We start from the raw sequence: 13,904 nt of genomic DNA on the forward strand, positions 1-13,904 counted from the left end.
TAATATAAAAGAAAAACTAAACCTTTAAACTATAACCAACAAAAATATTAACAAATTCCACAAAGAAACTCGTGCTAAGATTGTGTAACAATTGCACTCTAGTGGTCCATTTCATGAGAAATTCAAGTAATTTGAACATGTGATGTACCCCAACCTAACATAAGACAAGATAAAACCTATTGTCGTGATCAAAGATCACAATGCGTAATAATAATATTAAATATTTCTGAATTTTAAGAGGGAAAATATTGAGGAAGAAAACAAACCCCTTTATTTTAAATAATTGATTTTTTAAAAAACTGGTGGGGTTTGAGAGTAAATGGTAGAATCTGGAATCACAGTATTCCCTATACATTTGTCCTGAGCTATGTTCACTAAATATATTTTGTCAATTAAGATTAAGAATAACAGCAAGTGTAATTTGAAATAATAAAAAAAACATTTATGTATGAGGTGTTAAGTTCGACCATAGGATATGTCAAAAATACTATTTAGAGGAGTCTTGAGAATAATCGCTAGATATTTGAGAAGTATTATTTGAAGGAATTTTTGCTTAAACCACCAACTATATATTGAGAAAATAGTCAAAAATCAAAATACTCTAGAAACTAGGAAATGATTATTGTTGAAATATTTTTATATTTTGAGTTAATATTGTATTGGGTTGGTAATTAGTTTAAATTTACTTACCCTTTATATAATGTTTTTTATTATTAAAACATGTATAAAATAGATTAGTTAGTTGGTTAAGAGTTAGATAAGGTTAAAACTATTATATTTTGCTTGTAATTCAATTTGAGTGTAAAATCTATATACTAATCGACGGTGTAAAGATTTATACATATATACTCTATCATTTACCATTCATTTAGAATATTTTTTTTTTGATAAATCAACAATAATTAAATATCAATGATATGTGACACACTGAAAGTATATAAAACTCATAACTGTCGATGCATATATTTTTCATTTAATTTAATTCATTCAATGAAATATACTTTCTTACTCTTTAATTTCTAATAATTAATTGATTTATATCCATATCCTAAAAGAAATTGGATGCATGGACACATCTAATTTTTGGAATACATATTATAAGTAAAATATATATATTAAAATCAAATATTTCCTATTTGGAAAGATTTCAAATAAGAATTTTTTTATAATTAAATTATTTCTGTATTATTTTAGCCTTATTAGATGAGATAATACTTGAAAAACAATTTTATTGCTTCAACGGTCATAAAATGCATATTTAAATTGAGGTTTGTTATGGTTTTTTTTACTTAGATATGTGAGAGATTCATGCATTTGGTTACTCTTTACTTTATAAATTTATCTCACCTAACGTTATTAAATACTTTTTTTCAATTAGAAAAAGTGCCACTTTTTTTTCCTTTTGATTTTTTGGTAACATCTTTATTATATATGTTCTTTCCTAACGCTAGCTAGGGGCAAAAGGGAGCTGAACATTGTTTGAAACATTGAAAAGTACTACCATTTTGAAAACCATTTGACTCGTCATCACACTTATTTCATTGTTTCCATAACAGAAAATAATAAGAGATAATGATGTGAGAAAGAAAGAGAAATGAAATATGGTAGATTTTTATCATATTCTAATAATGAAAAAATGAAGATAAAAAAATATTTCCTTTTCTCACTCTTTTTGTTTGATTGAGTGGAAAATGATTAGAGAAATATGTTATAGTTTAAAGGACAAAATTTACCAAAATAAAAAAATAGAGAAAATATTATTTTATTATTAATTAAAAATTAATGTCATGCTTTAAATTGTAGATTTTATTATATAAAATTTATTATAATTCCAATTAAATTTTTAATTGATATTTTTATATTCAAATGAGATTTATTTATATTAGTAGTATTTAAAACAAAAAGGTAGATGAAATAAAAAATTGAATGACAAGACGTTGATATAGTAATGTAAGATCCTACTAGATTTCCAAAGTTGAAGATTCGATTCACAATAATGACAATTGTAAAGAATGTCAACCATCAACTCGAAATGGATTATATCCTTATAAAAAAAGGTAAGGAATATTATTGAGGGTACAAAAAAATATTTTCTTAACTTTTGCACGAAAGTAGGAGAAAAAAAATTATAGTAACTACCACAACTTTTTATTCTCTATACTAGAAAGTTTCCATTTCTCTTTCACCATTTTCTTTGTAATTTATTTCTCCTCTACCAAGGACAGAATTAATATTAGGGTCTAAAATAAGTGGAGTGGAACATGACTCAGCTGATGCATCATAACTATTAACTAATGTACATACAAATAAATGTGTATATATAATGAGAAATAAATTTTTTAAATATATATTTTTATTAGCTAACTTATAAATTTAATGAATTAAAATTGTATTTAATTCAAGTTTGACTCATTTTATTAAAGAACTCAAATTTAACTCTTTTAATTCATAAATTGAGTTTATTGATCTCAATAATTAATTGAATTTCGAATTTCGAATGAAAATAAAGTTAGCTCTGATCTAACATTTAAATAGTATATGTGATGTGTTTGTCTTATCTAGCGACTTTTTCCTACATAAAAAGCCCCACACAAGAGTAGAAATGCAATTCATCACATCACATAACATATGGCTTTCACCACCTTTTTTCTTCTCAGCCTCTTTGCTTTTGCTACCACCATTCCATTGGTTACTTTTACAGAAGCTGTTTCATCCATTCTTGATGTTTCTTCATTGAATCGAACCAGTTTTCCACCAGGCTTCATCTTTGGTTCAGCAGCTTCAGCATACCAGGTATATACAATAAATACTCTTTCATATATGAGAACAAAGTATCTTCCGAGATAATTTATTTTCATCTATCCATATATACTATTTTGTTTAAATTTAAAAATATTACTGTAAAGAATAATTAGATAAGACACATGTCGTGATTTCAGTAGCTAGAAGAGATAATTTATCTTTTTATATGAAGAAATACTTTAATTTATTCTCTTTTGCATATTAAGTTATTAACAATACCAACTCTTATCTCGATTTATTTTATTTTATTTTCTTTCCCAATATCTTTATATTTAGGTTTGAGACAAATTCTATTGGAGTATTGATGTTTTCGCATTATTATAGATAATACTTCTTCCTATCTCAATTCAAACTAGCAAGATCATTTTATTACATGATTTAATTTTACACAAGATAGATTATTGACAAATATTTATTATGCACGTCATATATATCAAATCTACATAATAAACATTGTTTTTAATTACTACATGAACAGTATGAAGGTGCAGCAAATGAAGATGGCAGAGGAGCATGTATATGGGACACCTTCGCCCATAAATATCCAGGTGGTATTTCTATAGAGTTTCTGTTTATGGATGACAAAATCACCAAACTAATCAATATCCACAAAAATACTTGCAATAATATTTATGGGTCAGAATGAATATCATAATATTTGTCTCACCAGTATTATATATTCATTTATTTTTAATTAATATTATATTTTTTTGTTAATTATATAAATCTATTTTATTGGTTATAATTAATTTTAGTGATGAAAGTCAATATTGTGAAACCGAATTGAACATTAAACTGAAAAATATCTCATATTAGGTTTAATCGAATCGAATAATTTTACATTTAATTAATAATTATCTATAAATATATAATATATATGAATTCACAATTTTATATAATTAATAATAACGTATAATTATAATGAGTATAATTATAATGAGGTAACATTTTCCATTATTTTTTGGACCTAATAAAATAAAATATTAGAGTAATTTTTTATTTTTTAATTTTAAATGAATCGTCCCGTTCACTTTCACGTTATTTTAAATTAAGTTTAATACAGTTAGACCGAAATTTCTATGATTCAAAGTTGTCAAACATTTCATTCAATTAAAACTATAAATTAGAGACATTTTTAAACTCAGTCAGACTGCGCCATCCAATTTTCACAACACTGATTAAAGTATTAAATTTATCATATATATATATACATGTATGTTGTAATTCATGTAATAATTATGTATATACTCCTTACTAAAAAATATATATAAATATATAACTAAACATCAAAATTTGCTAGGTATTTACAAATAATGTATTGATTACGCCACAATATATCATATTTTGTTTAATTTAATTATAATAATTTTGTTTAAAAGAACACATATATATCTTTTATATGAATAATCAATATAAAGTATGTGTCAAATTATGAGTGATTTATGTATGTACAAAAAACAGAGATAATTTATACAATTTCATTAAAATTCAGGGAAATCAATATAAATTACTAAAAACTAAATCACCGCTCTCTATTTTTTTCTAATTTTTAAAAGTTTTACCAAATTTATGGAAATGGGGAAGTACTTATTAATGATGAGTTAGCATTCATTTAATTATGTGATTAAGAATGTTTAAATTATTTAATATGTTAATTAATTTTTTAATAAAAATATATCAAACCTTTTTGGGAATCCAATAATTTTTTATTTAATTTTTTATTATATAATATTTCATATTTGCTCATATTTTTTAAAAACTTATTTAAGAATTTTCATATAATAATTGTTTATTGATCATTTGATTGTACTATTTTATTAACACATTGAAAAAAATCTAAAAATTTAAAAGTATCAATAAAACATGAATGCTACACCAGAAAAAAATAAAATTATGGCGATGTACCAAAATAAATAAATAAAATAATAGTATGTTATTAATTATAGGTTGGTACTTGGTAGTTTGTCTAATCCTCCTGCAGTACGTAGCAACACCTTTTTTTTAATTCATGAAAATATATGAAAAATATAATGTCAACAGAAAAATATCATAAATTTTGTTTTGCTTCATTATTTCTTTCATGCTAAAATAAACAAACACCACTTTGAACTTTTTGATACCTACTTAGAATATTACATGCAGAAATAGATCTTGTACTAAAAAGAGAAGAAAAAACCGTGTTTATTTATTTATATATATAATATATATATATGTGTGTGACAGCAATTTTATTTGTTAATCCTGCGAAAGTTGTATGTCATATTTAATTTAATAGTGTGAGCAAGTGCTAACAGCTAAGTCACAATATAGACCTCATAAAATTGTATAATTAATCATATTCTATAAGCTAAAACTTAATAGTAAATTATTTTATATGGAATGATGAATTATGTATATGTAAAACTTACATTTATCCAATGGTGGATCCACAAGCAGAGAAAATTATGGACGGAAGCAATGCAGATGTCCCCATTGACGAATATCACATGTACAAGGTAGAACACATGTCACAATCTCCATCTATTGTACCCTATAATACTTTACTCCTCTTTTTACTTATCCTAGATAAGTGATTGCCACAGTAACAAGGTCTATCATAAAGAGTTTTGATTATTTAGTTTAATATAGCGTTATTAATACTGTATCGGTCATAAACTAGTTAGGGTATTAATATAGTGGTATAGTGATTTCGGTGGTTCACTAATTAAATTGCATACAGGCGCAATTAGATATAGATATATAATATATTAATATCAATGTTAAAAATCAATAAAAAACCAATAATTTTTTTTATTCTCATTAAAAAATTAATTTTAAATAAAAATCGGCCGATATCATTAGTCTTGTACGTTGTGATTACATGACTAATATAATTATTGTATTATACCGGAATTGAAACCTTTTCACCGGTTGCACTGACTGACATGAACTGGTTTTTACATCATTGGTGGTTCAATGGATTTCCTAAATTAATATCTTTCTATTTTTTTTAATTTCATGTGAAATAAATGGATTGACTATTTTACATTTTTATATCACAGGAAGATGTGGGGATCATGAAAAACATGAGTTTTGATGCTTACAGATTATCCATCTCTTGGTCTAGAATATTACCAAGTAATGTTGACAAATCCCTATACTTCACTCAATTATACATTTATGTTCATGTTTAACATTGTATTTTTCTTCTTCTCAAAATATACAATGTCCACCACAGAAGGGAGATTAAGTGGAGGTATAAATCAAGAAGGAATCAAATATTATAATAACCTCATCAACGAGCTAGTGGCTAATGGTCATGATCCATTCTTTTATAACTCAACTTTTACTTTAACTTGAATTTTAATTTCTCAATGAAGTTTATAATAATCATAATTCATTAAATATTTTACAGGTATACAACCATTCGTGACCCTTTTTCATTGGGATCTCCCTCAAGCCTTGGAAGATGAGTATGGAGGCTTCTTAAGCCCTCAAATAGTGTGAGTGACACAATTTAGTTTCCACCCAGTCGCGCTGTCGAAAATCAGGGTGTGACAGATCGACTACGTGACACACCCCTTCATATCAAACTATATATTTATCTAAATCACATATTTTGATTGAGGTTTTAAATTATTAAAATATATAATTTGGTTAAGTTGTCATAAAGGGTAAGTATGAAGATTATTCAAACATGTGTGAAATATACATGTATATTCTAACTAGACAAATTGTTTAAATTCAGAAATGATTATAGAGATTATGCAGAAGTATGTTTCAAAGAATTTGGAGACAGAGTAAAACATTGGATTACTTTGAACGAGCCATCTACTTATAGCACAGGTGGTTATTCAATAGGAATGTTTCCACCAGGTCGATGTTCTGATTGGCAGAATCTAAATTGCACTGGTGGTGATTCAGCCACAGAACCCTATTTAGTTGCACATAACTTGCTCCTTGCTCATGCTGCAGCTGTTCAACTTTATAAAACTAAGTATCAGGTACTTCATATATATATATATATCTTTCATTTAATTTTATGATATAGTTCTAAAGTTTATTAGATAATTTAATACTAAGTTGTGATGATCCAAATGTAGGTACCATTGTTACTGAAAAGGAGCAAAAACACATTTGAAGAGGGTAAAATAGGCATAACATTGATATCTCATTGGTTTGTGCCGGCTACAGATAGCAAATTGGACCAAAGAGCTACTCAACGAGCATTTGATTCCATGCTCGGATGGTCAGTGGTTTATTAATATAACATAAAATATATACGTAAAGATTTATACATAATTAATATATTACCCACATTTATTTACATTACTTTTAATTAAATGTAAATAATAATTAAAAATAAACAGTAAATGATACAATAATAATATAAAAAACTCTTACATATATTATCAATAGGTATATATTTTTCTTTATTAATATCTGGATGTGAAATTAAACACCACATCTTTATTAATAACAAATATATGCATGTTGCTTATCTCTAGCACTTGGTCATGGAGGGATAATAAGTGAAATGGAAAATTTGACCTTCTTACTATATATTTTTATGCTTTTTAATTTTAAGCCTTCATTTTTCTTTCAAAAATTAATTTTTACACATGATTTATAATTACTATTATTTTTATACTATTCATTGGTCCAAGAATATGAAGCGTTGTTATTCGTTTTCCATATGAAGAAACTCCTTATTATACCCATCATTTTTCGTGGATTTGGATTCTCTATATTTGAATTTTGGTGAGTTTTAATGAACCTAATATACGATTGACTAATTTTGAACTTACTTAACAATGGTCGTTCATAAAACAAATTGCAAATGTACCAAGTTCAGATTTACTCAATTGAGTTTGAGATTGATCAACCATATTTCAAATCATTCAAAAGTCACCAAAGTGGAAAGATATGAGTATGCAAAACCATTTTTCATCCATATTTTGATTTCATTTTGTTTTTATGGAAAACTTTCATTTTAGGGCATCATTTGATGCTTATGATGACATTTACATCATAATACCATAAGTTTTTTTGGGTACTACTAATGGTAGTTTTCACTTTTTTTTTATAAGAAATTAATTTGTTTTGAGTTTGTGGTTGCTTCTCTTAGAAATCAAACTCTCGACCTTAGGGATCTAGTGAAACTTTACACCACTATACCAACATTTTGTTGGTATACTGTCATGCCATAAGCTTGATAATGAAGTGGTCATGTATCAAATGAGCACGCACACATAAAATATCAGAATATATAGAACACTATCATATTTTTCATTGGTAAGATTTTTGGTTGCAGGTTTATGGAACCATTGACAAAAGGTGAGTATCCAAAAAGCATGAGATCATTGGTTGGAAGTAGATTGCCCAAATTCTCAAAAGAGCAAGCCAGATTACTTACTGGTTCATTTGATTTTCTTGGACTAAACTACTACACCGCTATGTATGTTTCCAATGCACCAAACCAAACCAATGCCCAACCCACTTACCTCACAGATTCTCTTGCCAACATGACATGTATGTATACCTTTATCAATCATTTTTAATTTACAAACCACATATATATATATATGTGTTGAATTTGATAGTGACATTTTTTTAATTCTGTGATTGAAGATGTATGGAATGGGAAACCCATAGGCCCAAAGGTACATATTTGACACATTTAATTGTACATAAGTATCAAATTTAATCTCCTTGATAAGGTAAAAAGAAATCTCCATTTACAATTATACATTATATTTCTGCAGGCTGCTTCATTTTGGCTATATGTTTATCCAAGAGGATTCCAAAATTTGCTGCTCTACATCAAGGAAAAGTACAACAACCCTATCATTTATATTACTGAAAATGGTAAGTGCACCAACATTTTCATGCATGCAATAATCCTTCAATGCTATTAGTTAACTATGGATGAAGCTAATTAATATACATTATCAACTTTTACATAAATCTCATTTTTTAAGTAAACAAATTCGTTGATAGGCATCATAGGTGCACATAACATGACATACAAATATAAGAATATAGATCCCCTGTTCCAAAAATCTTGTCTCTCTCTGTCTAATAAATTTATACCAAGTAATATGATTTTGTTTTTATAATTTTCTATTTAATAGAATGACACTTTTTGCTTGGTCTAAGACATAAATGAGAACATAAATCGAGACAAGAAATTTCAATTCCATAACATACAAGAAATATCACCCAAGGCACATGTAAAATAGTGGTCATTGTATAAGACCCCAGCCATCCAAGTACCAAAACTAAAGAACAAACTACTTATTGCAATACCACTCAACACTAATTTACATATCTCACTTGATTTGTAGGTATAGATGAGCATAACGATCCAACAATTTCTTTGGATCAAGCTCTTGTGGATGTTGACAGAATAAAATATCATTATGAACATCTCTTTTATCTTCGAGAAGCAATTAGGTAAGCGATTTCTTTTATATACAAATAAAACTTAGGTCTTAACATGTATTTTAGTACTTTTACTAACTTTATTTTTTTTATTAATAAATATATATATTAGGAATGGTTCAAATGTGAAAGGATATTTTCTTTGGTCATTGTTGGATAACTTTGAATGGGAAGAAGGCTACACAGTGCGATTTGGATTATACTTTGTCGATTATAACAATAATTTTAGAAGGTATCAGAAGCTATCAGCACAATGGTTCCAAAGATTTCTGAAGAATTTGTAATTTGTGATATACACCTCTTGTTTCTAATAAATAATGTCAAAGGTATAGCAGCCATGATTCTATGGAGATGAACACTCCTTGGTTATACAGCAACATACCTCATATCTTAAGGGTATAAAATAAGAAATTAAGAATAGTTGTAAGTCCTAGGAGAGGATTTAATTAGAAAGAAATATAATAGTGATACAAATCATTGTGTGTTACAAACAAGTTGGGATAAGTTTATTATAATAAATTCAAAGCACATGCTAAATTTGAACAACGTGCTCCTCAATTCAAGTAAGCTGAATTTTTAACTAAACTTAAAACAATAGTTCAGATGGCACTAGACGCACCAACAATTTTATAAATATACATATAAACTTAATTAAATAATACATAATGTGGAAGTGTTAGTGACCAATAATACCTGATCATGCAACAATTTGACTTGGTTATGGGCAAACGCCATTAGTGTTTTATAACAGATGATAATTAAATGATGTATATTTTTTATTAGTTGGTAGATTCCTATTAGGCTGTTAGAAAGAGACAGAAAATTAGTGAAGAGGATTGCATTCACCACCAAAATAGTTCGACAAGTGAATTTCTGAAAGGAAAACTAACAATATATTTAGCAAATATGGGTTGTGAGCTTCATGCATACTATGTAGAAATTTTTATCACATTTGATCTAAATATATTTTCTTTCTTTTGGCTTAGTCCTACTTGATTACCGAAACAAATAAAATATAGCCTCTTTAGTAAAATGAAAACGTGTAGAAATCTTGGTTTTTCACATGACCAATGGCCGGAAGGAAAGTTGCGGATGGTAAAAAGCGCTAGCTTTTGGCATGACCAATGGTTAGGTTCCAACACACTTGAGGTTAGATGTCAGATGCTTTACAATCTTACATCAAATAGGGATGCAACTATAGATGATATAGGCCATTGATCGAACTTCGGCTGAGAATGGTCACTATCATGACAAAGACATCTTATAGTTTAGGAATTTGAACTAACTACTAATCTTTGCAAGACCTACAATAGATTACCCTGAGGAGATAAACAAAAGGTAGTTGGGAGTGGATTCACGACAAGTCAAGCGAATACACTGTCAAATCAGCATATCATATTCTCCTTAGCAAGGTGAATGACCAGACACATCATCATAACATTTCCGAAACTATTGTAGGAGTCCAAAGCACCTTTGAAGGCAATTGCTTTTGTTTGGAGACTTTTTCAAGACATAGTACCCACCGTGGAAGCTTTGCTTAAGAGAGGAATTACACAACTACAAGAAGGAACCACGTGCAAGCTCTGCAACGAAGAACCAGAAACTTCTCAACATTTATCCTTAGCATGTAGAATCACTTACCAACTTTGCTAGAAGATATACAACTAGTTGGGTTTAACATCACTCTTCCCCAAGGTATGAAAGGACACTTCATAATGCACATGAGACTATCCACCAACAAAAGGAGCAGAAGGTTCCAGAGCATTATATGACTATCCGTAATATGATCAATCTAGTTAGCAAGAAATGACATCATAATCCACTCCAACAAGGCTCCCTTCTCAAAAATCGTGGAAACCATAAAAGGGAAATCACAACTATGGATTAGAGGAATAACTGATGACACAACAATATCATACTATGGAAATGTAAACTATATGAATGTTTACTTTGTTATTGCTCCTAAGTTCTTATTTTTGGTTTCCCACATGTACGTGGAGCTAACTTTCTCCACGAGTATTTTTCTATCCTAAATTCTTATTGTAATTATGTAATTATTTAACTCTTGTGTAAATCCTGTACCACTTATACTTTTTATTAATCTAATTTTACTTATCATTTTTTTTATAACTGACATATATTAATTTTTTAAGGGAATTAAAATTGACATATATTAATGTGGTGTATACTTCGATTGGCAATCTGATTTACTGTGTGGATATTTTTTGGCATTATCTAATGTAACTTTACTTGCAAGACATTTCATAGTTAAATTTTGGATCAAATGTTATAACATATCGCTTCTTCCTTAAATATTCCATTACTCCCTTGATTATATTTTGACGTTTTCCATTTTCATTTTATTTAATTTTTTGATATTCTAGAAACCAATATTTAACTATACATTCTTTTTCCAAATATACCCTTATTTACTACATGTTCTTTTTACCATCATTATGGAAAGTAAACAAAATTTAATTGAAAGTATTTTAGCCAAATTATATTAATTTTTTACATAATTTAATTATCTGTTAATTTATATGTATGACATTAAATATCAAAACATAAAAATATATGTATGTAATAATAAATTATTTAAAATAATATATATTCATATATATAAAATACTTATCTTATTTTAAAAATGGTTTAATTTTTAGAAAAAAATATCAGAGTCCAAAAATATATCTTTAACTTTGATATGATGTGTGATTTAACCTGGAATTTCATTTAAAAATAAATTTAGTGATTTATTGTCTAAAATGTTACAATTGGATTAGGTAGTGTGAAGTTGTGTACCCCAATATTCACACCATTTGCAATACTCTTACCTAACAAATTTTTAATTTTAATTATATATTTATATAATTAACTATGACAAAAAACTATTATGAAATTTATAATACTTAAAGAAGAGAAAATCCAAAATAACCACTTCACTATAGTGTAATATGTGGTTCCCTATTTTGCCTTTATTATTTTCTAATTTCTATCAAAAAAATCATATATAACCCAATGTATATTTCATGTTATTTGGTTAACTATTTCTTCTTTCCTACATTATAACTATCAGTTTTTGAGCAGAATGTAGAACATGAATGTTCAATATTTAAAAATATTGAGCATTACACCAAACAAATAAATTCAAGTACATATTACAAATATTTAACATAATACTATATTTGACATTTATGACATGCAAACTACACATTATAGATATTAGGAAAACGGGTTAACAAGCATGACAGTGCCTTTCAATATGTTAGTAATAATAAAGTATATAATATATAGTCTTAAAATAATAGTTTATAGTAATAATATTATTTTGGAAAATAATTAGTACATTAAATATTTTGTTATTAATAATATTATATTTTACTATTAATACTATTATTTTTTTATGCACCAAAATAATAAATTTTTATAAAATAATTATTATACTAAATAACTCATAAGCTATTATTGTAGGTATGGATTTTTTATGGTTCTCATGAATCTGGTTTTTTTGTAATCCCTAATTAAATCCGTATGGAAATGTGTACACCAAAATTCAAAATATCAAATGTCTACAAAAACGTTATACTACTTTTATATTCAAAATTTCATTAATGAAGATTAGTCCAATTTCTAGAGTTGTTGAAATTTCAAGAAAATCATATATGAAAAAACTATGAAATAATTATAAAAAACAACGTTTTTGTCAATAAACATTATTTATGTTATAACATTTTGACGTTATTCCATCTATTTTGTTGATCCTAATAGATAGAAAATTATCTTTCAATTCATATAAATGCATTGAATCATATTTTAAATTATCTAATTCATTCATTTTGAAACTTAATAAATATATTTTAATTCATTCATAAATCATTTTAATGAACCAAATACATAGAAGTCCAGTCTATTTGATCTTTATATGAATTAGAACTAAAAACACTTTGAAAAAATCACCCTTTTAAAATCATTATTCAATAATCATTTTTTAAAATAACATTTAAAAAAGTCACTTTAAAAATCATCTTTAAAAAAGTGCATTTTAATTTTTATAAGAAACATTCTTTTGCAACATTCTACAAGAGTTTATGTCTAAAGATTTTAACCAATATTCATATATGTTATATATTTATAAACAAACTTGTAATATTAATTATATACACATAGCAATTGATCTAACCACCATATAAAAAATGTTACTAAGCATGCATACTAACAAGATAATTTATTTAATAAAAAATCAAAGTGAGAGGGAGAATGAGAAACACCTACAAAATAAAAGTTAAGATAATGAATGAAATTGAAAATTAAAGTATATTATATGGTATGTGAATGTTTTTTTTTTTTAACGGATAGGATATAATGAATGAATCGAATAAATCTATTATTATAACTTTCAACTAGGTTATATTTATTTTAATTCAGTAACTTTAATTCTAGAATTTATTTTTTTTGGATTAAACGCGTTTTTAATTGTGAATAATTTTGTGATCATTAAATAAAACTAAGGTGTTGTTAGATTTTGTTTAATGTGGGAGAGTTAGGTCATATATCTTACAAAATTAAAAGGATATTTCTGAACAGAAAATGAATTCTTTTGCACTCTAACTATTCAGAAGATGGTAATTTAGAGTTTTTCCTATTTATCATTTGAAAAGGCTCAAAACACTTGTGACTAACAC

The 13,904-nt window shown here is 26.5% G+C and overlaps 1 protein-coding gene across 1 annotated transcript; it reads left to right on the top strand.

Moving 5' to 3' along the window:
* On the top strand, positions 2,599–9,594 carry LOC109357624 (cyanogenic beta-glucosidase-like). Its single transcript, XM_019601596.1, has 13 exons — positions 2,599–2,793; positions 3,281–3,350; positions 5,239–5,297; positions 5,844–5,919; positions 6,020–6,097; positions 6,197–6,284; positions 6,530–6,785; positions 6,885–7,030; positions 8,096–8,313; positions 8,413–8,444; positions 8,547–8,649; positions 9,129–9,237; positions 9,338–9,594. The coding sequence occupies exons 1-13, from the start codon at positions 2,629–2,631 to the stop codon at positions 9,507–9,509; spliced, it is 1,572 nt and encodes a 523-aa protein (XP_019457141.1). The 5' UTR covers positions 2,599–2,628; the 3' UTR covers positions 9,510–9,594.

This window comes from Lupinus angustifolius, chromosome LG10 (genome assembly GCF_001865875.1).
Source record: "Lupinus angustifolius cultivar Tanjil chromosome LG10, LupAngTanjil_v1.0, whole genome shotgun sequence".
NCBI classification, from domain to species: domain Eukaryota; kingdom Viridiplantae; phylum Streptophyta; class Magnoliopsida; order Fabales; family Fabaceae; genus Lupinus; species Lupinus angustifolius.

Excerpts from the sequence above, each read along its gene's own strand:
- LOC109357624 (XM_019601596.1), top strand. The coding sequence starts at position 2,629 with ATGGCTTTCACCACCTTTTTTCTTCTCAGCCTCTTTGCTTTTGCTACC. Across the intron at positions 2,794-3,280 it reads CAGCAGCTTCAGCATACCAG|TATGAAGGTGCAGCAAATGA; the intron begins GTATATACAATA and ends CTACATGAACAG. Across the intron at positions 8,650-9,128 it reads CATTTATATTACTGAAAATG|GTATAGATGAGCATAACGAT; the intron begins GTAAGTGCACCA and ends CTTGATTTGTAG.